The sequence below is a fragment of the Andrographis paniculata genome, unplaced genomic scaffold, assembly GCF_009805555.1.
Source record: "Andrographis paniculata isolate CXL003 unplaced genomic scaffold, ASM980555v1 Contig12END, whole genome shotgun sequence".
Lineage (NCBI taxonomy): Eukaryota > Viridiplantae > Streptophyta > Magnoliopsida > Lamiales > Acanthaceae > Andrographis > Andrographis paniculata.
In genome coordinates this window covers 1,361,960-1,387,578 of record NW_026137402.1, presented here as the reverse complement: position 1 = coordinate 1,387,578, position 25,619 = coordinate 1,361,960, and the positions used below count along the sequence as shown (strand labels likewise).

The window sequence follows — 25,619 nt, the reverse complement described above, 5'->3', positions numbered from 1 at the left end:
AACAATAATTAACATAATAAATATATATATACACGAAAGATTTATTATTTTATATTTTATATAATTTCAATAAAAAATTATTATTTTTTAGTAAAAATAATTTTTACAAATCTAAATAATAAAAATAAAAATAAATATTTTATCATATTTTTATAATTTTTAATAATTAATAACAAAAATTCTCATAAATTTCAAATCAAAATGAACAAAATTAAATATTGTAAAAGAATAACATATCAATATTCTTAATAGTCATTTTATGTATAAACAACTAATGTCAAACAGTTATTTTACCAAAATACTTTAATACAAACCGCTAACTGAATCAGCCAGTAAAATCAGCTAACAACACCCTAAATTTCAAACCTAAATCTGCCCAATTAGCATAAGCAGAACTAGAACAAGATACACTCGAATCATCATCCCTATGCTCGGCTATGTTATAATAATTCTCAATAATAATATATTATAAAAAAAAAAATATAACATTTAAAAACTATTTTATTTAATAAATTAACATAAATCAAAGCACCCAAAGCACAAAAAGAACATACATCTTGTTAATCGTAAACATGCCTAAATAAAAACAAGATAATTTTAATCTCAAACAACGAAATTAACCGCCAAAGGAATTTTTACAACGTGAAATCCGTCTTCCCAAATCAGACTACCAAAAGAATAGCTCCCCATAGCTCTTATCTTCGAGCAAAGTTTTACTTTAAACCTAAGCTTTTTCACCCCAACTGTAAAAACCAAGACCGAAGGTTCGACTACGACGTCCACGCCAGCCGGAGCTTCGATCCTCGCCGTGTAGATCGAGAAATCTGGGCCAACATTTGTTACGAGTCGGGACACAATAAAACTTCTATGTAATTTTGGTACAACGATCGCTGGAAGATTATAATTAGTAAGAAAATTTTTAATTTTTGAGCATGGCTCGTTAGCCTTGGTGAGTGAACCAATCGCGGTCGCGTTATAGCCCGATGCACATAAGAATTGAGCATGATCTTTCGAACCCAAGTCATAGATCAAACCAGGGTCGATAGCCCTATTGGGATCGATATGACCTCCGCCGTAGTCGAAAGGATCGGCTTTCTTGTGCGGAGATGCTTCCGCTAATGTAGCATAACCATATTCATCGGTGGAAGAAGCTAAAACCATTAAAAAAAATGCGCTTTTACAATAATTAAAGACATTTTTTATTGCATTATATTATAGAGCAAAGTCAAAGAAGTACGTACCGGTTGTGATTATAGCAGATTTAATCGCGGCGGGGCTCCATTGGGGATGAATAGTCCTCAAGAGGCTCGCAACGGCCGAGACATGAGGGCAAGCCATCGAGGTACCCGAAGCAAATTTGAATTTAAACGGGTAATCGTTTCCCTCCTTGAAGCCCCCAGAGGGTTGTGCGGCTAAAGCGCTCGACCATGAGGCAAGAATGTTAACGCCGGGAGCAGCGATATCCGGCTACAATTAGTAGAGACATGTCCGGACACATTTTTTATTGTACTCGTATTATTTGATATGTGCTCAATTTTTTTGGCATAAATTTTTTTTTAGTAAGAAGAGAAACAAAAATATACTTTTATGGAAAATCAAATAGAAAAGTAAATATAAATTTGAATAATAGAGAGAGTATTAATTATTTGTTTACCTTTAGCACCGTAGGAGAGAGTGAGTTCGGTCCTCTTGACGAAAAGAGTGCCACATTTGGGGCAATTTGATGCCCGACTTCCGTTTTTGGAACATTAAATCTTATAACGGGGTCGCTGTAATAAAAAAATGTGTATAGTCTCTACGGCGATAAAATCGATTTAGGATTTACGAATCCTAAGAATAGTTACCTCGTCGTCGCAATGTAAGAAAGCAACGATGTCCCGATAGTTAAGTCCACTTGGGCGCACGGGACGTCCAAGCACAAGTTAACTTCCTTAGTCGGGTACTTGGCAAACACAAGGCCGACGCCGTCAACTTCATTCACCGCCCTTGCGGCTGCGGCGGCGGATCTTTGTGTCCGTGTTTCGAAGCAAAGAAGGACCTTCCCCTTGGCTAACGTAGCGTTCAATGATCCTGAAGTACAACTTCTATACCGAGTTTAAAACGAATTGCCCAATGTTCGACCATCCAAATTCTTACAAGAAGTTGTCTTACCTTGCATCGACCCCATCGGCATCATCCCTTGTTATGTCTTCACCGTACACTATTGGGTAGAATTCATTAAGATATGTCACCATGTATAGCGATTGACCCTACAAAAGAACACTATAGTAGTTTAACCGTTTAAATTTCGCTTTAAGAGGTTTTTGGAAGTTTGAAAAAAATAAAAAGTTAGTATTTTATTTGATGTTTTTTTAAAAATGAATAGTGAAAGTGTATTGTGTAAACAAAACTATAGAATTTGAGTACCGAAACCGTTTGATTGTTTCCTAAGGTCATCGTAACGGGGAAATAACGATCTATAGTGCTGGCGGCGACCGTGATCACCCAAGGGGCGGTATTCCCGACGGTCTCCGGAAACGGACCGCTATTTCCACCCGAGCACACAACCAGAATTCCGTTTCCTGTCGCATGGAACGAGCCAATGGAAACGGCATCATCGACGAATGTTGCGAGAGGAGGCGTGGAGCCAAGAGACATGGATATTACGTCGACTCCATCATGGATGGCGTCGTCGAATGCTGCCAGAATGTCTGCGGAGCTGCAACCACCGGTCGCCCAGCAAACCTTGTACACGGCTAACCTCGCGGACGGCGCACCTCCTCTGGCGGTTCCTCGGCCTTGTCCTAAAAAGCTCGCGTTTTCTACGTCAATGCCGGCGGCAATAGAAGACGTATGAGTGCCGTGACCTTCGGCATCTCGTGGCGATAGGAACTCCATACCGTCTTCGTTTTTAAGCTCCCCGAACTCCGCCTCGTACCCTTTTATATACCAACGTGCACCGATAATTTTCCTATAAAAAAAAAGTTATAACGTTGAAGTTATATGGGTTTACCTTTCCAAGAAATTTTTTTTTTTTTTTTTTTCACATAATTCTGAATGTATATAATGTATAATATCATAAAAAATTAACATTCAATATAAAATATTATTTTTATATTATCTACACAATTCATTATACCTCACATAAAAAATATAATTCAAATAAAAACACTAAACAGACAAACCCTAATTACCTACATAGTATTTGTTCAAAAATAAAATGAGAATAATAAAATTTCCATATATAAAACAAGGCTTGTCGCCCAAGGTTTTTGACAAACATCTGTAATTGATTTTAATGAAACATATTCTCCAGTAATTGATTAAATAATATTTCAATATCTCGTAAGTTTGGCTGCTCATAAAAATTTGGATATGCATTTGATTGACGTAGTAACTGCTTATTTATATAATTCATTAGTTACTGATATTTATATCAGAATCTTTGAAAGTTTCAATATTCATAAAACATACAAATCAAAGCCAAAATAATATTATTCTATTAAATTATAAAAAACTTTATATGAGCTTAAGCAATCTGATCGCATGTGGTATAATCCTCTCAGTGAATCATTATTCAAAGAGGGAATTGCCTATAATTATGTTTGTCCATGTGTTTTTATAAAGAAAAATGAGAGATATTTTGTGATAATAGTTTTTTATATGGATGATTTGATCTTAATTGGAACCCTTGAAGAGGTCCAAGAAGCTATTGAATATTTGAGAAGTGAGTTTGAAATCAAGGATTTCGGGAAAACAAAATTCTAACTTGGTCTATAAATTGAACATTTGGAAAATAAAATTTTGATCCATCAATCTGCATATACCCAAAAGGTATTAAAACGATTTACAATGGATAAAACACATTCATTAAGTACTTCAATGTTCATTAAAACTCTTGATCATATTCCTTTTAGACCAAAAGAAGAGAGTGAAGAAGTATTTGGTCTTCAAGTACCATATTTAAGTGTTATTGATGCACTGATGTATTTGGCTAAAAGTACAAGATCAGATATAGTATTTTATGTAAATTTGTTAGTAAGATTTAATGCAATGCCAACTCAACGACATTTTAAAGGAATTAAATATATTTTTGTTATCTCCAATGAACAATTGATCTTGATTTATTATATTCAAAGAATTTGCGACATGAATGGAGTGGATATACATATGCTGGGTATCTTTCTGACCCACGTAAATCCAAGTCTCAAACTGGCTATATATTTATATGTGACGGTATTGTGGTATTCTGAAGATCCACTAAACATTAACCGCAACAGCCTCAAATATTGCTGAAATAATAGCAATTCATGGGCTAGTCGATAATGTATTTAGTTGAGATCAATGCCTCGCCATATTTTAAAAAATGTGGTTTGAGATCTGAAACTAATAATTCTCTTACTATTTTATACGAAGATAATGCAGTTTGTATAACACAACTGAGGGACGATATATTAAGGGATATAGAACGTAATATATTTCACCGAAATTTTTTTTTACTTATGATCTTAAAAAAAATAGTGAAATAGATGTGCTACAGATTCGATCAAATGATAATTTACGAGATTTATTGACCAAGGCTTTACCGATTGCAATGTTTCAGAAATTGTTAAAGAACATCGTGATATATCGGTGGCGAGATTTCAAATAATGTCCATATCAGGAAGAGTAATTTTAATCCATAAACTACGTACTATTTTTCTTTCATTAAATTTTTTCCACTGAATTTCTTTTCTGATAAAATTTTAACGTAGCGTATTCATTGCAATCAATAACACCTCAAGAGGAATGTTATGACTCATTATTTAATTATATCATGTGTCATTTAATAGCTACATCACACAACTACTTGCCTCAATTGTAAGCCTGTAAATAGGTATTTGAATTATTATGAAAATAAATGAAATTTTGCTCTCTATTTCGCATGCACATTCTCTCCCCCTTACTCTTTCCCTTATCTCAAATTTAAACGCACCCCCACACTTTGAAACATACATACACACAATACTTTTTCTATATCTACATTTATATATTTATACATATATTATTATTATATATACATATATATTACTTATATTACATAACAATACTTAATTTTTATTATTTTAAAAAGTTTTCAAACCCATCAAATTCCACAAGCTATTTTTCTAAACGGATTCAAACAATTGTTTTAGTTAAAAATTGCTAGGATGGATTAAAACCTATGTATGATACTCGTTTTTAATAAAAATATATAAAATTTATTATATAATCTCCTATTTTATGCATAAATTTTTTTCGAAAAATTTCTCTTTTTTATCCGTACGTTTAAGACTTCTATAATGCTATATATATATATATATAAATATATATATCACATACTTATAACATACATATTATATATTAAACTCATCCTAAAAATATAGATAAAACATAAGTATTTAATATAAAGTATTCGATGTAATATAGTATATAACAATATGTATTAAAGTCTTCTTTTTTCGAAAATAAAATTGATTGAATAATATGAAGATAAATTTTTTTAAAAAAATACAAACAAATATAGTAAAATTTTTATGAAAGTGTTTATATATATATATATATGTGTGTGTGTGTGTGTGACCCATTGAATATAGCCAAACAATACATTTTGGTTTGGGGGATTTGATGTCAATAATGTTGGACAATAATATGCGTGTATTACTGTAGACACGAGAATTTAGGTAAAATATAATTAGTAAATAATTAAGAAGTGTATTAGTAAAAATAATTATTATTTAGTAAAAATAATTATAGATTAAGATTAAGATAAGAAAATAGTTTAATTAAAATTAAGAAAGTTATAAAATTTAAAATTTAAAATGCGATTAAAGTACATAATTATATTTAAAAAATAGAAATGACAAGTTATGTGTAACGGACGAAAATAGAAAATATGGACAAATTATGTGGGACGGAGGGAGTATATTTTATATAAAATCGAGGTATGTATAGTAATTATAAAAATAATAATAATAATAAAAATAAAAAAATAAAAATAAAATAAAAAATAAAAACTCAAGAAGAATTGAATTATAGTTTTTCACCTATTGCAATGAGAAGGATCGAACTCTTGTCCCTTTTGGCAAGTTCCCTTCCAATGCGCGGGAACTTGTTTCATCCCGTCATCTCTAAAACTCGCCGATTCAGGCCATATTCCTGCCCTAAAACATGATATCTGAATTTTAGTTTATTTCTAAATTGATGAATCGGTCATTCAAATGAAATCATCGACCTGAGTCGAGAATGCCAATAACGGAATCAGTTCCAGACCGAGCTTTTAGAAGAATCCCATGGCTCAAGTGAGGATTCACTTGCAAAAAATCCCAACTTCTTGTTGTGTGTAGTTGGTATATTCTGTTTGGAATTACAGCAACAACCCCAGCCATATCTATTCAAAAATTTCTTGATATTACATTCTTAAAAGAGAATGGTTAGAAGTTGAAGAAGATTATTTATTTCTAATCATCACGTACTAATATTATCCCCACATAACAATATTGCAATTAAAATAACATGCAAGTATAGATTATAAATGTTTGTTGTCAATTTATAATATAACATATATCATTTACTAATATTAACTATGTCATGCATAGTTAGTGTTAATATGTAACTTTGTACTAAAATCAAACATAGTGCGTGGTATTTCTACTATCACCGTATGTGTTGTTCAACATCTTAACAATCGTTTTGGTTGAAAGTTGACTTTTTACATTTGAATAAAAAATAAATTGAGTTACAATGTAAATGTCATTATGTATAGAATATATTTTATATATACAAATATATATATATATATATAAAATATTAACATAAATTGGTTTGTAAAATAAAAAAAACCGTGTGACTGAAAAATATTGAAATGTGTTTCAAATTAAAAAATAAGCATAAATATTTGTATTTGTTGAGTTAAAATTGTTTTTGTGTGAGGTACAATAAAATATATTATTTTAAAAAATGAGGTAAAAAAAAGAACAGTGTTAAAATATATTTTATAGTAAATTATTTTATTTTTATTTTATTGTGTAGGTATATATTGTAATATTTAAAATATTTATCAGGAATCCAAATGATAAATTTTGTTATGATTATTAACGTAATAATATTTTCTTAGGCTCTTCCGCTGGACTTTCTTAACTTAGGCCTAATTCCTCAGTTATGGGTTATTGCATCTTCTTCCACCATGATTTTATTCCTCAGTCATAGGTTATTGCATCTTCTTCCACCATGATTTTCGAAAGGCTGCAGATTTTTCTGCTTTAAAAATGATCATTGAAATCCTCTTTGGGCCGTATTTCCGCTAGGCTCGATCAACTTGGGCTTCATTTCTTCACTATGGATTACTTTATTGTATGGGTCACTTTCTACTTTTGGGCTCAACTCCTCACTTGGGTCTCTTTTAAATCGGGTCTCTTCTTCTTTAAAATACTGACCTTTTGCGATTCCCCCGAAGTTGTTTCTTGTCCAATATCCATGTGTGGATGAGCCGATATTAGGCCATCCGAAGTTGATTAGAGGTTAAATGGATTGAATAGACTACTCGTGTCAACAATGTGTACATTCCTTTTCGGGAGCCCTATCGAAATAACTCTAAAGTTAAGCGTGTTTGCTCAAGAGTAATTTAAGGATGGTGACCCCCTGGAAAGTCTCTCAGGGTGCGCGTAAGTGAGGACAAAAGCGCACTGGAAGGACTTGTGTTGGTATGTGAGGCCAGTCTACAATTATAGTCTACGATATTGACACGCTAGGCTTTATGTAGCTTACGGGTCGGGGTGTCACAGCTGGTATCAGAACAAACCTGCGACAGCCCATAGTCGTTGACCGAACTGTTGACGGGCCTAGCAATTGACCATCCTTGGAGTGCAACGTGGACGTTGCATCCTAAAGTGGGGGAGGATGAGATACCCCTGTAGTTGTAGCTTGTCCAACTCCCATGTGTAGATGAGCCGGTATTAGGTCATCCAAAGTTGACTAGAGGTTAAATGAATTGAATAGACTACTCATGTCTACAATGTGTACATTCATTTATGGAAATCCTAGTGAAAGAACTTTATAGTTAATCGTGTTTGCCTTAGAGTAATTTAAGGATAAGTGACCCCTGGGAAGTCTCCCAAGGTGCAAGTGAGTGAAGACAGAAGCCGACTTGCGGGTCGGGGTGTCATACCTTTTTCTCCAAATTTTCCGAAGGTTATGGAATTTCTTTTTTCTTCCTTAGATTATGTATTTATATCGGGCCAGATCCGCCATTTTAACTGTTATTCCCATTGCTTTGTTTCCTCTGAGATTCTTTCAAAATCTTGCGGATTTTTAGTATAACATTTTTGTAATCTATTTTATTTTTTCTCCAAGAAATTCCTCATCAAATCACCTATAGTGGCAGAACATGAGGCCAAGAAACCTTATTTGGAGCAGGATTTCTTCTCCACCATTGCAGATTGGTGTTGGCTCTGTTTCTGCTACTTTCAAGCCTGAGAGAGTAATTTTGTGTGTCCTCGCACTTGATTTTGTCTATTTTTTTCACTTTCAACTGCATTCTTCCTTATTTTCTTATTCCCCATGCTTAAATATGTCATTTTCATCCTTTTTTCTGCAAGGTATTCTCCAAATCCACTCCAAAGTCTAAGCTTCCACAAGACGAGAACCCTTGTTCTTTTTTTTAAAGCTTTGAAATTTACTTTCAGTAACAAAAAATCCTTAGTCATCATCCGCCCTTTAGCGGATCTGAGCGTCCATTCCTCTTCCTCTAAACTATTTTCAGAAGCGGAAAATATTCAAAGATTGTCCACCACCCAATGTATTGAGAAATCTAGTCAGAAGATTAAGCAACGTGTTCTTTCTCTTGATAGGATAGCTCCTTAAGCCGGTCCTTCTACTTCCAGAAAAATTGATATCGACAACCACCTGGCCCTATATCAATCTTTGTGTGGATTTCGAATCTCTGAATCTTAAGATTGCATTCCTCTAAACTTTTGTAGTATGTCTCAACTTTATCATCATTTTCAATCGTTCAGAATATCACTGAAGTTCCTATATCCCCAAAGCGTTGCCTACTACCATGTCATCTAATGAAACTATAATAAATTTTATTTCAAATGCCGCGTGCCTCCTCAATAATATTTTTGGAGATCATGACCTCCACATCATTTTTTCAATGATCCTCGAACTCCTTAGCCAATAATACTGGACTAGGATTCTTGTCCATCACATCCATTTGGCGGAATTGAGGTTGAGATTGTGTTGTACTATATTCTTGCGGTATGAACCCAATAATATTAACCGGAAAACTATTGTGGTACTCCAATACTTTCTTCATGTCTTGATCCACCATTTGGATAGAATTTGCTGAGGCCTTCATTGTTGTCGGGTTTGTAGGTACCGGCTGAGGTCCTCTTTTGATAGATTATATTTTGCCCTATGATTTTCATGGGATGGATTCTTGCTTGTGGTGTTAATTTTTATGTTTTCAACTACCCTAACTGAAATCTGCTTTGGCGGCCTAGTGGCCTGCCTGAGCTTTTTTTATATCCAATCGAAATGAAATTTTGAAATTCAATCCACCTCTGGAACTTCCCTCGGGGTCCAATAAGAACATAGTGTGAAAGTTCAGAAATAGGATATTGAGAAATCCAGTATGAGGATTGCATTGATGTCTAGAAGTCTTTCAGGCTTTCATTTGAGGTCCACCGGCAAGACAATATAGAAATATGCTCGGATTACAAGGTGGAAGTTTATTTGGAATGTCATATGGAATTCCAGCTGACTTGTGAGGAGAAGTCTACCGGAATGAGTAGATTCATAGACTTTATGCTTTGGCCTCCACTTTTTATGGATTTGAATTTAGTTCCGCAAAGCACCTTCTTCCATTTTCAACTTTTATCTTGAAATTTGGATAGAAAATATCATTATATTTTCTTTTTTGGAGTTGGTCTTTTTGCTTCAACCTCTTTTTGGCGTTGATGCTCTATCCTCCATTTTTTCTGTTATTGTCTATTTCTGCTTGTTCAACATCCATCCTCCATCCATCGAAGGGTGTCTAGGCCGTTGAGTAGAATGGAGAGTGATCACCACTTTTTCTTCACCAATGTGACTCATCATACTTTCTCGTCCTTCTTGAAACTTATGTACACTACCGTATCATGAGATGATACTTGTTTTGCTTCAAGGTTGGTTTTTACTTTTGAAGCTTGGTCGATTGCCTTAGTCCTTCGGATATGGCCCTCCAAGAAGTCCTTCAAAATTTTCAACCTACGGATGGGGCTTCTGCCTGGGTTTTATCGAGTTGCATTCCGACGGTATTGATAGATATTGGCGACGGATTTGTATCAAGCTTCTTGGTCAGCTTGAGGCAGCCCTTTTTCCATTGACTGAATTAGAATCTTGTTTTTTGTTTGAACTAATTTGAGAGACTGTATGACACATCTGTCCCCCAACTTCTTTTGACTTTCTAAAGGTTCTTTCCGCCACTAAAAATTTCGGAAAACAAGTATGGGAAAAAATGTATCCCAAGCTAATTTTTTTGTTGATCCTCTTGAATTTTTTCTGCCAGTATGCCTTGCGAAGGGATTTTTTATGTTGGAAAGTCACCGGTGGTTAGTGGAAGTACCTTTGCAATCCCATATCTTGTGTTGATTTGCTGGTGGTAGAATTCTATTTTAGAAATGAAGTTCATGCACTTTCAGGTTAAAGAAAAAAGATTACTATTTTTGGGAAGCCTGCCTGATATCCATAAATTCAAAGGAACCTAGCGGAAGTCGAGAAGATAATAGTTTAGTTTGGATAATACATGATTGAATACCTTCTAGTATTCTCGCATCCGGGGAAGTGGACAGTTCTCTCCAATTAATTCTGGAACACGTCGTTGGCATGGCGGTCTTACGAGTATTTTGAGTGCATTACTGAAAGCTTTTTGAATCACTTTCTCCAATGCATATGGAGCTCTTGGAGAATTCATTGGTACATTTTTTCTGTTGCCCTTATGGTTGATCTGCCACTGGCGAAACTTGTTAACTCAATTTTTCAGCAAGGTGTTCTTTCACAGAAGAAAGACCATATCCGGTACTTGCTGAATGCAGCGGATTTTTCATTGGTTGTGGTGGAATCCTACTCTGAAGATCATATCCATCATCTACTGGATGTGGCAGATTTTTCACTAAAAGTAGCGAAATTTTATTCGTTGGTCCTCTTATGGGCAGCCTTGGTCATGGCCCTTCTTGGATGGCCACGAATAGTATTGTTGTAGACCGATTTGCAAGAATTGGCCGCTCCATTGGAATCAGCAGAGGCGGATTCAAACTAATGTTTTTGGATGCATGTTGTGGTGGTGCATACGGGACTACTGCGGTTGTTCTGCTATCCACGGTCACCTATCCCCTAGCCGATGCATAAATCAGTGGGATCTGGGTGTAAAAACCCCACGGGGTTCCATAATATTCCAGGAGAATGTAGTGTTGCTTATTCTATGGCGCCCGATTCCCCCAAGGCCTAAGTAGAAATGGTGAAGGAAAATTTTCGCCCAAGCCAAAAAAATCAACCGCCGGCTCAGTAGGCCATCCTGCTTCTGAAATGGGTTGGCTGAACTGCTGAGTCAAATCGGAAGAAACTTTGATTGTTCTATAAGGAGAAATAGTTGCTTTTCTGACCGGATTTTGTGGCTAACTTGGCCCCTGAATGGATGGAGAGGCTTGAAAAGCCACATTTGTATATGATCTAGTTTTCTTCAACGAAAAAACATTCTTTAGAAATTCTGCCGACGCACTATCTCCATATTTGTAGTTGATTTGCCATAGAAAGTGAAGGGTGGCTTCGAATCTGATGAAATCAAATGAGACACGAAATGATCATGGTTTTACTGGACGTGTCAATTTATTGTATACAAAAATCCGTATATCCTAAGTCTCACGACCGCTTGATAAAATTGGTTGGTGAACTCTCAGGGGTTTCTTAGGGCACTCCAGAAAGTCCCTAGGTGACCATATAATAATTGTTTGACGTTAATCATACTTAAGTAACTTTCAAATTGATCTAACTCCACTTCATTGATGACCATTAATTATTCCGCAATCACTTCCTCTTATTGTCAAATTTTCACAAGGTTATGGATTTTTCACAGCAACCTATGCCCCTCAAATGGATTTTGTCAACTTGGACCTCACTTCTCATCCATAGACCGTTGCCTCTTCTTCCACCATGATTTTTCGCAAGGCTACAGATTTTTCTGCTACAAAAATGGGCCTTGAAATCCTCTTTGGGTCGTACTTCTGCTAGGCTTGATCAACCTGGACTTCATTTTCTCACTATAGGTTGCTTCCTTGTGTGGACTCTTCTTCCACTTTTTGGCCCAACTCCTCACTTCGGCCTCTGTCAAATCAGGTCTATTTTTCTTTAAAATATTGACATTTTCCTTCAAATTTTCCAAAGGTCTTAGGCTTCCTTTTTTTTCTTCCTTGGGTTATGTATTTATCTCGGGTCAGATCCAGCATTTTAATTGTTATTTCCGCCGCTTTGTTTCCTCGAAGACTGTTCCAAAATCTTGCGAATTTTCGATATAACAACTCTCACATTAGCTTTACACATTATAGGAATAAGATAATCTTTATGTACCAAAACTATCACTAACTCTCATTAAAATATAATATTTATTAAACTACTTACAAAAAGTAAATATATATTTTCTAATTAGACAAAGAAAATATTTTTAAAATGCAAAAAAATTATAAATAATAAAATTTGTTTAAAACTCAAGCACAACCACAACTAGTAGCAAGATCAAACTTCGATCATAAAAAATTAAATTAAATGGTAAATATGAATCGTATATATACATTTGGCGTGGGTTTTTTCAGAGCCGGCGTGTAATATTATGGAGTTTTTATATTCTTTTTTTATAAAAATTATGTGTGGGCCACATTTTACCCACTACCATATACGATTATATTTTTATATTTGTACTTTTAAGTTATCAACTTCAGTTTCTGCCACTACCGCCATGCCACACCACCACACAACCAAAGCAACGCCACATCGCCTCACCGCCAACGATGTTGCCCACCGCCGACAACGTTACTGGACAACGTCCACTGCCTCGCCGCCCAACTTTTGGTTATAATTTTACCATTATAAATATATTTATTCCAACATTTAAACTACCACTACCATTCTTTTTCTTTTTTACAAAAGCGGCACCACTTACCGCCAAAATTCTTGGACTAAAAGCATAATTATCAAAATATTCTCACACCCACTACTAAATTGAATAAGTGGCTAGAAAAAAGTAAGACTGTAGCCGGATAAGAGAGATTAAGGAGAGGAAAAACATGTCTTACACTGCAATCGGGGATGAGGATAGCATTGCTTGAGAAAAGTGAAGACGATGGCCGTAGAAAATAACGACGAAAGCGGAGGAAGAAGTCCAAGAACACAAAATGCACCCAAAAACAAAGACTGAGAACAAAGAGATGGATAAGAGAAGCAAGAAGAAGAGAGACAAAGAAAAAAAAAAGAATGAATAAAGAGAACAAGAAAAGAAAACTAAAAGAAAGAAGATAGTGGAACAAGAAAAGAAGAACTAGAAAAGAAAGAATTAAATAAGAAAGTTGCGCCTTTTTTTAAAAAAATAAGCAGTTTATTTCAATTTAAATTAAATGAAACATACAATACATTTTAATTAAACAATTTTCCAAACTCACGGAGAGCCCCTCAACAGAAGCATATGAAAGATACTGAAAGAAAACTAGATTGATCCTTAAGAACATACAAGACAAGCATTTACCTCAGAACTTTACCAAAGACCGTATACTCAACTTCTCTTCAGGGGATACCAGGATAATACTATGATTAAAACCAATAGAATCTTCAAAATTTTCAACAGTTTCTGATATAACCTCGATTGAAAATTTCCTTTCCAAAACCAAAATATTCATTTCTAATTTCCAATACGAAAATCCCATACCTCCCTTCAAAGATCCGTTGCCCAGAAACCCCTAGATACAACCCTTCGTAATTTCTCCCTTGAGACCATGTAAGAAGATAGCACCTACTCACAACCATGCGATCAAATATTGCGCCATCCGTGCTCCTCTCTTGGCCAAACCATCTGCCAGACAATTTGATTATCTTAAGGAATGGGAGACTTCAGCTGCATTGCAATGTTCGAGAAAGCTAAAGATTATCTGGATTTTGGCGTCCATCTTCCATGGGAATTGAGTTTTCCTTTATAACCATGCTACCACCGAAGCAGAGTCGCTTTCCAAAATTATCCTCAGTAACGGAAATGCCTTTGATTTACAGACCTCCTCAAAGACATGATGTACTGCCTCCACTTCAGCTTCTATCAAGGTCGATACTTCAATATACTTAGATAGCAGCAGGATGATCACACCAGCATCATCCTCAATCACTACCCCAACCCCTGCATTCCCGGGGTATCCAAATGCCAAACCATCCACATTAATCTTCCACCATCCCCTTTTAGGGGGGATCCATGATATATTTATCCGATTCACTAGCATTTTCACCTTTGGTTTCACTTGTAATTGATTCAAATTGTGAGAAAACAACACTGCTTTACTATCCGAACCTGGGGTTTTAGCATTGAACCATTTCCATGCAGTCTATTTTAACTCTATAAGCCAAGCCAAATTTTGAAGGAGATTTACCTTGAAAAACTAGTTCATTCCTTGTTAACCATATACACTGCATAATCGCAAAACACAAAATCTCTCATATGGCTTTACATGTTTTATGTCTCTGAAAGTGTTTCCAACCTATGAAGAGATCTTGCACATCCTTTGGCACAAACCATGAGATGCCGAACCATCCGGACACTTCCCCCCAAAGATAGAATGCAAAGTAACAATGTATAAAGAGATGATTGGATTCCTCATCTTCTAGACCGCACATTGGGCATTCCCCACCTCCCATGAGATTCATTCCCCTTCTAATCAATTCCATTCTTGCAGGGATCCCTTTATTCATCACTCTCCACATCAATACATGCACTTTAGGAGGGGCAGGGCTGCTCTAGATTAACTCCTCCATCTGATCATTCTCCATACCTTGTTAGATCGCTCGGTTACCATCCCTTATTAAGAAAATATTGTTCTCCGATCCTGTCCAAACCACCCTATCTTCGACTTCTCATCTTGGACAATATTCTGATAATTCAACCATAAAAGTCTCCCACCATTCTATCTCCCAATTTAGGACTTCCCTTCGGAGTTGAATAGCCCAAAGCCATTTTCCGTCCACCCATTTCCCAAAAGAGGAAACCCATCCTTCCTTAACCACTGATAATGCAAAAATTCAAGGAAACTGTTCTTTAAGATTAGTATTTCCCAGCCAAACGTCCTGCAAGAATCTAATTTTGGATCCACTACAACTATGATCTCCTTTCCTCCCACTATATCATTGGCTTTAAGCTCTGTCATAGCCTTCCAATCCATATTCGAAAGAGACCCTAACCCATCTTCTTGATTTCCCCCAAAACTCATTTGTTGTTGTCCTTCATTGATATCAATCACCTTATCACTTCCTAAGACTACGTTACCCTCCACTCCCAACTCTCTTGAGACTAACTGCCTCACTGTATTTACCGGTCTATCCGCCAACATAAATTCGCCCACCATTGAACTTTTTGTCGAATTCAATTGTCTAAACCCCTATTGCTCATAGGCTCTTCCTCAAAGCTAATTTTATCCATACAAGTTTGAATTGCAACTTAAAATTTGAAACATCTCTAAGACTCTCTGATTTCCCAAAACCAATTTAACTTCTTCTTTCCATACTTGGATGTTTTTTTTCTTTGTTTACCCTTGCTCCGTTTTCTCGTGGTAATCCACCTAGTATCACCTGCCTCCAACCACAAGCAATTCTCCTTTTGTTAAAGTTCATTTTCCCAACTATCAAATTTACCATCTGAACTCCTTATAACCTTTCCCCCTACTGGATTTTGGAATGCCAACTCAATCGGCCACATTTTACCAAGGCTTAAAATGTTTGCCCGATCATCAGGGGCATCACTAACTAGACCATGCTCCTCTTTGTGAACAATCTCCTTCATATGATCTTTCTTATGATCTATTCTAACCAACACTTTCGAATTAACTTATGTTGATCTACCTACACTCGAGCCTCGAGGCATTCTTTGGTTTTCTCATACTGCATCCACTTTTATGACATTCTCAGCGTCCTCCATTTCCAAGGATAGCACACATCTTCCCCTTCCACCCTAACCCATCACGTTTCTGGGACCTTTACACTCTTACCCAAGAACACTAGAATTTTAGTTGAATCCATCCGAGACCACTCACGAGTGTATAGGTCCATTCCAATATGTTCTCTCCATTTGAAGACAATCCTATGAAAGGATGTCTCACCCCATGCTTGGGACCTGATCCCACTCATTTTGATCCACAGCAAATGTTGCAATGGCTTGAATCTCGGTTCCCATTGTTTTTTCTATAACAACAATTGCTGACAAGATAACGAATCATTTAAGAGAAATTCATTCCTAACTTACAGAGAATCAAATTCGGCCAGCATAAGCTTTTCGTCCAAATATGAGAATTGCATACATTGATCGAAACTTTCAAACATCAATTTAGACAACGTTTGAATAGAGAGTATAAAGAAATTATGCCTATGCATGGGCCAAGGACTAGTTTTATAATATCTTATTTCTGTTTTTTCCTTTTGTAAAAAATAAATATTTATATGTATTGAAAACTTCGTATTTCTAATAAAATTGATTTGTATTAATCATATATATACATAGGTTTGTATTATACATAATTATCTTTTCTACAAATTGATAATATATTTATTGGAAATAATTTTTTATATATCTTTTGAATTTATTTTTAATCATATATTAAATCATAATTTTCACATTAGGCAAATAATAGTTTATTAAAAATACAGAAGAATTTTTTTTTAAAAAAAAATAATAATAATAAAATAACACATGACTTTTTTTACTACAAGGCGATTAGGAAATAATAGTTTATTAGGATAAATCGATTCGAAATCGCGAGCATCTGGTGCAGGCGAAGCCAAGCTGATGGTCTTCTTTCTCTCCCCCTTTTCCCCCTAAACATAAATCCGTTACTTCAGGAAAGACCCTCGAATCTTCGCCACATCCGCCTCTACCGCGGCCGACGTGCTTGTCCGCCACCACCGGGGTTGTCGCCATCACCCAATGATCTTACTGCCGAAGTTGTTGCCATGCGAAGATTTCGATCATAGAAGATTTGGAGATTTTGTGTACCATGCTCGACTGAATCGGGTTTTAAAAAAATCCAACCCACGACAAACACAGTCGTATTCATAAAAACAAGACCGTTTTATACAGGGCATAGTTGAAGGATGTTTCGAACATAGACGTGTGTAATATTAACATGATCATATATATTTCTGTTTTAACAACACGACCATGTTTCATAAACGGCCTCATACATGGCCGTTCTATCCAGGGGTGTTGTGAGGTGAAACACTGGCGTGTCTAATTTAATATGCTCGTGCATATCCACTAAAAACCATTGTATATGTTTTTTGTTGCCCTTCTATATATCCCATTGACATATGAGATTCTAGAGGCATTTATTCAATACAACAATGGCGTGTCTTCTAAATTTTTACTAAGTATTCTAAGTAAATATCTTTATTTATTTTTTTTATCACAAATATTTATTATATAATTTATTCTATTATTTAACAATATCTCACTCAACGCAATTTTTTATAATATTAATAGAGTAATTATTTTATAATATTAATTGAGCAATTATTTTACTAGAAAAATAGATTTTTTTAAAAAAAAAATAAAATAAAAAGAAAAAGAGGACCTGCAATAATTTGGGCCTGGGAAGAAGTTAAGATAGCAGCAAATCCTGAGAATCCATGCTTGTAGCTGTACACAATTGATTCCTCTGCTGCTTCTTTGCTGACATAAATAATAAATTCAATGTTTTTAACAAAAAGATATTCATCTACCTTTTTTAAGAAAAAAAAAAAAAAATCTTTTATACATAATCTTTTACATTTCATGTAAAATGTGGGTTGTATTTGTTTTTTATCTTTTATTTTAAAAAAAAAAACTTTGTATTCATTTTTTAATGATTTTCAATATTATTTTTTCTTATAATATTATATCAAAATACTATTTAAATTCAAATTCAAATTACATACTAATTTTAAATCAAAACCAACTAAATATATAAGTATATAAAACTATACTATTTCATTTAAATAATAGTAATAATTAAAATCTACCAAATATAGAAACAACACAATATTCTTAATTGTATACAAATATATATATATTACATAAGTAAAAGTAGATTAAAAACAATATAAATAAATAAATAAATATTTTTATTATTAAAAATAATGAATTTTACAATAAACTTATTTAAAATATTTCCTTTATTTATGTTAAATTATACGGGGAGGATTAGAGTGTCAATAGCCTTAATCCAACATGTTAGATATTAAAAATTATGCAGACAATTTATATTTTATTGTATGTTTGTTTGGGGGTTGAGTTGAGATTTGAATAGAAAAAATTTTGAATTTGAATAGTTGTATGATGTGATATAAATAGGTGTTGATGTGATGCTTTGAATGTAAAATTGATTTTTAGTATAATATAAAAAATAAAAAATAGATGTTTGATTTAATATTTTTTGAGGAGAAAAATGGATGAATAGTGTATTTAAACTATTGTCATATTTATCCGTTTATAGGTTGTATTTGTATTATATAAGATAAATTAAAAGTGACAGTTTCAAAATTCGATTTTTCATACCAAAATAGCCCAATCCATTCATATTTGTGTTAGGTAGACCCGACCTGATTTTAATTTTGGTTTGAAAAAAGTTAGGCAAAAGTATGACCCTGTTTCAAAATCTAGATTAGCCCAACCTGAAATGGTTTAAAATACGGTCATACTTAATATATAACTCAATGTGTATGTTCTAAAGTTAATTAAGTTATTTATTTTTTTTAAGTATATTTTAAATTAATATATTTTATCAAATATAAAAATGTGTCATTTGTTATAAGATCAAATTAATAAAGAAATTGTATCATTTGTTATGGAATGAAAAGAGTATTGTTTAATTGTTTTTTGGTATGGGACCTGCAGTGAAAGTCCCAAGTTAAGGATAAAGTAGCGTGTTCTACTTAAAATAAAATTAAAAAAAAAAATCAAGTTATTTTTGAAAATATGAGATCTATCCTTAATTATATAATATTCATTTCATCCCGTAAAATAGTGGTTTGTTTGGGCATTGAGAGTAATAAATAATAATATTTTAATATTAAAGTGAGGTATGTAAAAAATAAAATAAGGGTAATATCATAAATTTATTAAAATTATTGATAAAAAATAGTGAAATAAATAAATAAATAAATTACAATTTGATATTATTTGTTAAATAAGAATAATAAAATTGCAGGAGGATAATGTTATTTACTATAATCGGATTGTGTATAAGTTTAGCGGACAATAAAAAATGAACTGTGATATAATTTTGGCGGGCAAATTGAATATTATGTTATATTCCTTCCGTCCATCGGTAAGTTTTTTATTTGACTTTTGCAGATTAAGATAAATTAATATTTTATAAATATATAATGTAATAAAATAGTGCAATATCTATTTTAATATTTAGTTGAAAGTTTTTTTTATTATAAAATAAATAATAAAATTTTTTTATTTGAATAAACTAAATGGTAAAATGAGAAGTTTACTAATTGACATATGAAGTATTATTATTTGTTAGATATTCTTTTGTATGTTAAATTTTAAATTAAAATAATTATTAAATTTAATAATTTCCTATCTATAATTTATGTATGGCGGGGAGTTTCATGCAATATTTTTTAAAGTATAAAGGGCGACATGCAATTTTTAAAATAATGTAGAAATTTACGCTACACTGAATTTTAAAACTACAACAGGATTTCATGCAACAATTTTTACAATATAAAAGAGCGTCATTCAATTTTGAGGGATATACACTAAGTTTCGAAACCACTTATGAGCAATTTTGTCTTAATATAATTAAAATGTTAATAATTTATTATAATAATTCAATAGCACATAACATATTTGATTTCATTACATATTACATATTAATACAACATATACACAATATATAATGGTATACACATTAGATGATGGTTCAATATATAATGTTAACACAATCTACGTCCGGCCCAATTCAAAATATTTTTTTACTAGTTTCATTTGTCTCATTTCAAAGTTTCTCTTTCTTATTTTAGAAAAAGTAATTATACATAAATACCAAAATACTCTTAATTTTTATCTAAATTACAAATATTTCATTACACATATAATTATTTTATACAAAATCACACACTTCCAATATCTAATAAAATATTATTATTTTTAAATTTATTACATAACCCCAAAGAGCCTCTTTGATAAGGGACGGAGGAAGTATATTATTACAATGTGTTAATCGGGGCTATTTTAATACTAATATTGTTTAGTCTCAATCAACATTATAATTATCCCTTATAGAAAGATGGTTTTGATTGAATCAAAAATATTCTTTTTCCATGAAATGTATGTTTATATGAGTTGAACATGAAATTTAATTTTTATTGATAGAAAAATATTGAGTGTTACTTAAGATGAATGTATTATAAGTAAATGACCTAGTGAGATAATGAAGTGAATAGATATATATATATATATATATATAATAATATAATTATGGTAATAGTAAAATTATAAATAAATGTAAGATTAAAATATATAAATAAAAAAATGCAAGAGTGTTATTATTATTATTATTATTATATAATTAAAAACAAATGTTTATTTTTTCACATAATTTTCAATATATATAATATTTTATAATTTATGATTTCACAGAAAATCAGTATTCAACACAAAATATTATTTTCTATATTACTCAGACAATTATATTAAAAGATATACTATATCTCAAACAAAAACACAACACAAAGAAACCCAAACTGAAATGTACCTTCCAAGGATTGAAGAGAGAAGCATATGGTGAGAATTGAGAAGCAGTTGAGGCTCATCATCCTTTGCCTTTTCTCCCATATACACTATGTGAACCTGAACCATAATATCTCCAATTTTATAAAATGATAATATAATTACATTTTATTATTATTTTTTTTTTCCAAAAATGTAACCTAAGTATTTAATAATTATTTTTATTAAGAGTAAATTAAAAGTATCAAAAGAAAGGCTTTGGTTGCTTTGCGTTATTTTTAGCTCCTTTTTCACTATATAAGTAATTTTTAAGATTTTTTATAAAATGATATTAAATTGCATCAAATCAACTATTTGAACAAAAATAATACAAAATAAACACATTTAAAAATTTTGTTTACTCGAGGTATTTTCATGTTCTTTAATAACATAATTATTGAATATAATATTTTAAATAAAAATATATTATATATAATATTTAAAAAATATATGAAAAATAGAATAAAAAACTAAATAAATACTTGTAAAAAACGCATTAAAAAAATAAATAAATAAACCAACGTTGGTAGAAACCGCAAGAATGGCAGGATTAGAACAGCAAAGAAGAAGCACAAGCAATAGATATAAAGCCATAGCGAGTGAGTGAGTGCACAATCACGTAACACCAAATTTAAAGGGATTTCAAATGATATATATTAGCCCCACTGTCCCAATACAACAGTCATATTTATCATTTTTTGTCCGTCTCAAAACAATAGTCTCATTTTCATAAATAATTATATTACACTAATACACTCACAAGGGTAAAAAACTCTTTTACCCGTACTTTTTACCCACTACCAATATAATATCAATATTTCTTAAATCTCGTGTCAAATACAGCTCATACTATAATTTTGGGACGGAGAGAGTCAGTGACGAAACTAGCATCTAAATCCTGATGGGAGCAAAATATTATAATTTATTTAATATTTAGCTAATAAATTTAAATAAATAATAATGACATAATTAAATATGAATTTAAATAAATTTTTTCTGAAGGGGGAGGGGCAAATTGTATATAAATACATAAAAATTAATATTTTTAATATTAAAAAAATTATAAAAACTTTGGCTTGGGGATGCCCTAATGTAGTTCCATCCTTGGAGGGAGTATATTATTGCATGCTGGGGTCTGTTTGTTTGGAGAATGTATTTTTTTGGCAAAGAGTTCGGAAAATTTACTGCTTAATTATTGTAAAGCGAATAACAATGTAAAATTGAAGGGGTTTTTGTTTTCTTTTTTAATCAAATTTTTCTAAATTTTAATATTTAGACTATGTATTTTTTTAAAAAAATATATATTTATTTTTTTATAAAATATCATATCAAATATTATTTTAATACGAAATTCAGTCCAATTTTTTCCAAAGTTGCAAGCCTATGTTAATAGGACTCGACGGGCTTGTCAATCACTGGCCACAAAAATTTAAATGAAGCTTTACATGGCGTGCAATACTGCTGCCAATTAATTGTTTCACTTCTTAGGCTGAGAATTGGATTGAATAATTTATATAATTAATAGTTGGTGTATGATTTAACATATATGATTCAAATATTTTAAAATATGTTTTTTAATTATTTAATAATTATATTTTAATAAAATATATACCATATGAATATCATCTTATATAAAATAAAATTTTATATAATAAAAATAAATTTAAAATATAAATATTTATTTATGATTGAGACAAATTAATACTCAAATTACATTACTATTAACTTTATAAATTTAATTTAATACATATTTACATCAATCATATTTATTAATTATCCAACCAATATACACCGAAACCTCTAAAATCCAAACAAAATCTAGTAACCAAAAAAATAAAACTTCTAAAATTATCTTAAAATTCAAATCTAAATTAAACATAAATCAAATCTTCCCAAATTTTTCCCAAAAAACACACCCATATTATTATTATTGAATTATATATTTATTTTTTATTTAAATTATTATATTAAAATTTATTTTCAGTTAAAGTATTGTATTGAATCATTATTTACATTATATTAAAATTTTGCTTAATTTTAACTTTTTATTATTTCAAAACCCTAAATTCCCCAACCAAACAAATAAACATTTTTTAAAAGAGAAATCTATCGCCGGGATTAAGGCGAAACTCCAACCTATATATATTTTTTATATAACACACTTTCACTCATTTGTCACTATTCATTTTTTAAACAATATAACATAAAATATATTTTTCTCTCATAAAACATCAAATTAAATATTAACATTTTTACTTTTTTTTTTTTTAAACTTTCAAATTTTCAAAAATCTTCAAAAACCCCTAGACAAACACTAAGACCTTGGTGTCTTGCGGCATTTTGTCCTCCCTAAATTAATCTAAGGATCAACAAAGATAGCGTCAAAGCAGACATACAAAAAGTTAATACCTTATATATATATATATATATATATATATATATTTATAACATTATATTAATTTAGTGTTCTCTCCGTCCCACTTAATTTTTTTTTATATTTTTATTTTTGTCCATTTCACATAATTTTTTTTTCTTTTTTAGAAATATAATTATATACTTTAATCACATTTTAAAATTGAAAATTTATAATTTTTTTATTTTAATTAAACTATTTAGTTATCTTAATCTTAATCTATCATTATTTTTATTAAATTATAATTATTTTTACTAATATAATTTTTAATTATTTATTAATTACATAATACTTAAAACTCCGTGTCTAATTTAAATAGGACAATTTAGTTGGAATGAAACGGAATAATTTAGCTTGGATGGAGAGAATATTATTATTTTTTTATTATTAAAAGTAGACACAAACTTCAGAATCCAAAAGCGAAATAGGATAAATAATACTCTCTCCATCCACAAATAAAATATACACTTACTTTTGACGCAATGTTTAAGAAATAATACTCCCTCCGTCTACACATAAAGTATACACTTACTTTTGACGCAGTGCTTAAGAAATAATACTCACTCCGTCCTATATCTATATATCTATTTGCTTTTTGCATGGAGTTTTAAAAATATTAGTATTATATTAGGATAAAATAGAAATAAAGGTAAAAAGACTAAATTAACCTTATTAGTATTGTATGATATAAATGTAATGACATTTGTGTAATATATTATAAATTGAAAGGGTATTTGTAATGTTAGGTAGATAGTACAATTACTAAAAAAAAGAAATTGATACTTTGTTATGGGACAGACCAAAATGGAAAAATGGATAAATTGTTAACGGACAGAGGGAGTAATATTTTAATTATAGTGGGTAGTTAAAAGTAGTGTAATGACATTTTTGCCCTTACTTTTTGGTGTAAAAGTAATGATGTGATGTAAAATAGGGGTATTTGTGAAAAAAATTGAGGTATTTAATAAAATGTTTACTTTATAATTGGACGTTCCAAAATAGAAATATGTATACTTTCTAACTGGATAGAGGGAGTATTATTCTTCTGATTTAGTAAAAAAAAAAGCATTATTAATTATACAATCTATTTAAAATATTATACTCCCTCCGTCCCATAACAAAGTATCCATTTTTCCATTTTAGTCCGTCTCATAACAAAGTATCCATTTCATTTTTTAGTAACTGTACTATCTACCTAACATTACAAATATCCTTACAACTTACAATATATTACACAAATGTCATTATCTTTATATCACACATACTAATAAGGTTATTTTAGTCAATTCTACTTTATTCATACTATATTCCAATATAATACTAATATTTCTAAAACTATGTGCCAAAAGAAATGGATATTTAGTTTCGGGACGCAGGGAGTATATAGGATATATTAGGTTTTATTTATTTTGAAATTTTTTATTAACCATTTTCATAATATTCTATAAAATATATATATATATATTTATAAAATAATATGTCCAATCCAATATCTAAATAAAAACAATTAAATAAAAAAACCCTACATTTGGAATAAAAATCAAACATAAAAACCCAATTTATTATACTTTAATACTCCCTCCGTGCACAACATAAATTATTTTTTTTAGAGACACAATATTTTAGGTAGCGTAGATTAATAAATTATTAATAATAAATTATTATATTATTTTATTATTTTTTATTTGAATAATATTGTTGGTATTTTAAATATTTTTAAATTATATCTCAATAAAATATATGCAATATGAATATCATTTTGTAGATAATAAAATTTTATATAATACAAATAAATAAAAATATATATTTTTTTTATTTATAATCAACTTAAAACCAATTTCATAAAAAATGAGAAATTTTAAATATAGATAAAAATATTTGTTTATTGAGAATAAAAATAGAAATAAAAGGGTTTTGAGTAGGCCCGTAAAAAGTTAGAAATTTAATTAAATTGATTTATATTTTTTAAGTATGTTTAAGATAATGAATTTATTAAAAATATAAAGAGATAATCTTCAATGGGACAGATAAAAAAAAAAACAATAGTCATCTGTATCGGGAGTAGATAGTATTTTTTACGGTCTAAGACTACAATTGAGATAATGAAAAACTTCTAAACATGCGCGTATATGCGCAAGAAATGTGTTGAAAAAGATAATTTTTTTTTTTTTTTTT

General features: G+C 31.2%; 1 protein-coding gene across 3 annotated transcripts; it reads right to left on the bottom strand.

The window, feature by feature from the left end:
* Positions 1-533: 533 nt before the first annotated feature.
* On the bottom strand, positions 534-21,645 carry LOC127257190 (subtilisin-like protease SBT3.6). Of its 3 annotated transcripts, none has more exons than XM_051283569.1 (11): positions 21,554-21,645; positions 21,018-21,112; positions 17,841-17,938; positions 6,233-6,388; positions 6,045-6,156; positions 2,407-2,950; positions 2,152-2,249; positions 1,845-2,084; positions 1,655-1,769; positions 1,242-1,467; positions 534-1,151 (listed from the first exon to the last, which is right to left on the bottom strand). In XM_051283569.1, the coding sequence occupies exons 1-11, from the start codon at positions 21,623-21,625 to the stop codon at positions 604-606; spliced, it is 2,304 nt and encodes a 767-aa protein (XP_051139526.1). In that variant the 5' UTR covers positions 21,626-21,645; the 3' UTR covers positions 534-603. The 3 variants fall into 3 exon arrangements, with proteins under 3 accessions (XP_051139526.1, XP_051139532.1, XP_051139539.1); XM_051283575.1 differs by having other exon boundaries at positions 1,845-2,081; positions 21,554-21,635; XM_051283582.1 differs by lacking the exons at positions 21,018-21,112; positions 21,554-21,645 and having other exon boundaries at positions 6,045-6,161; positions 6,233-6,354; positions 17,841-17,939.
* Positions 21,646-25,619: the final 3,974 nt, after the last annotated feature.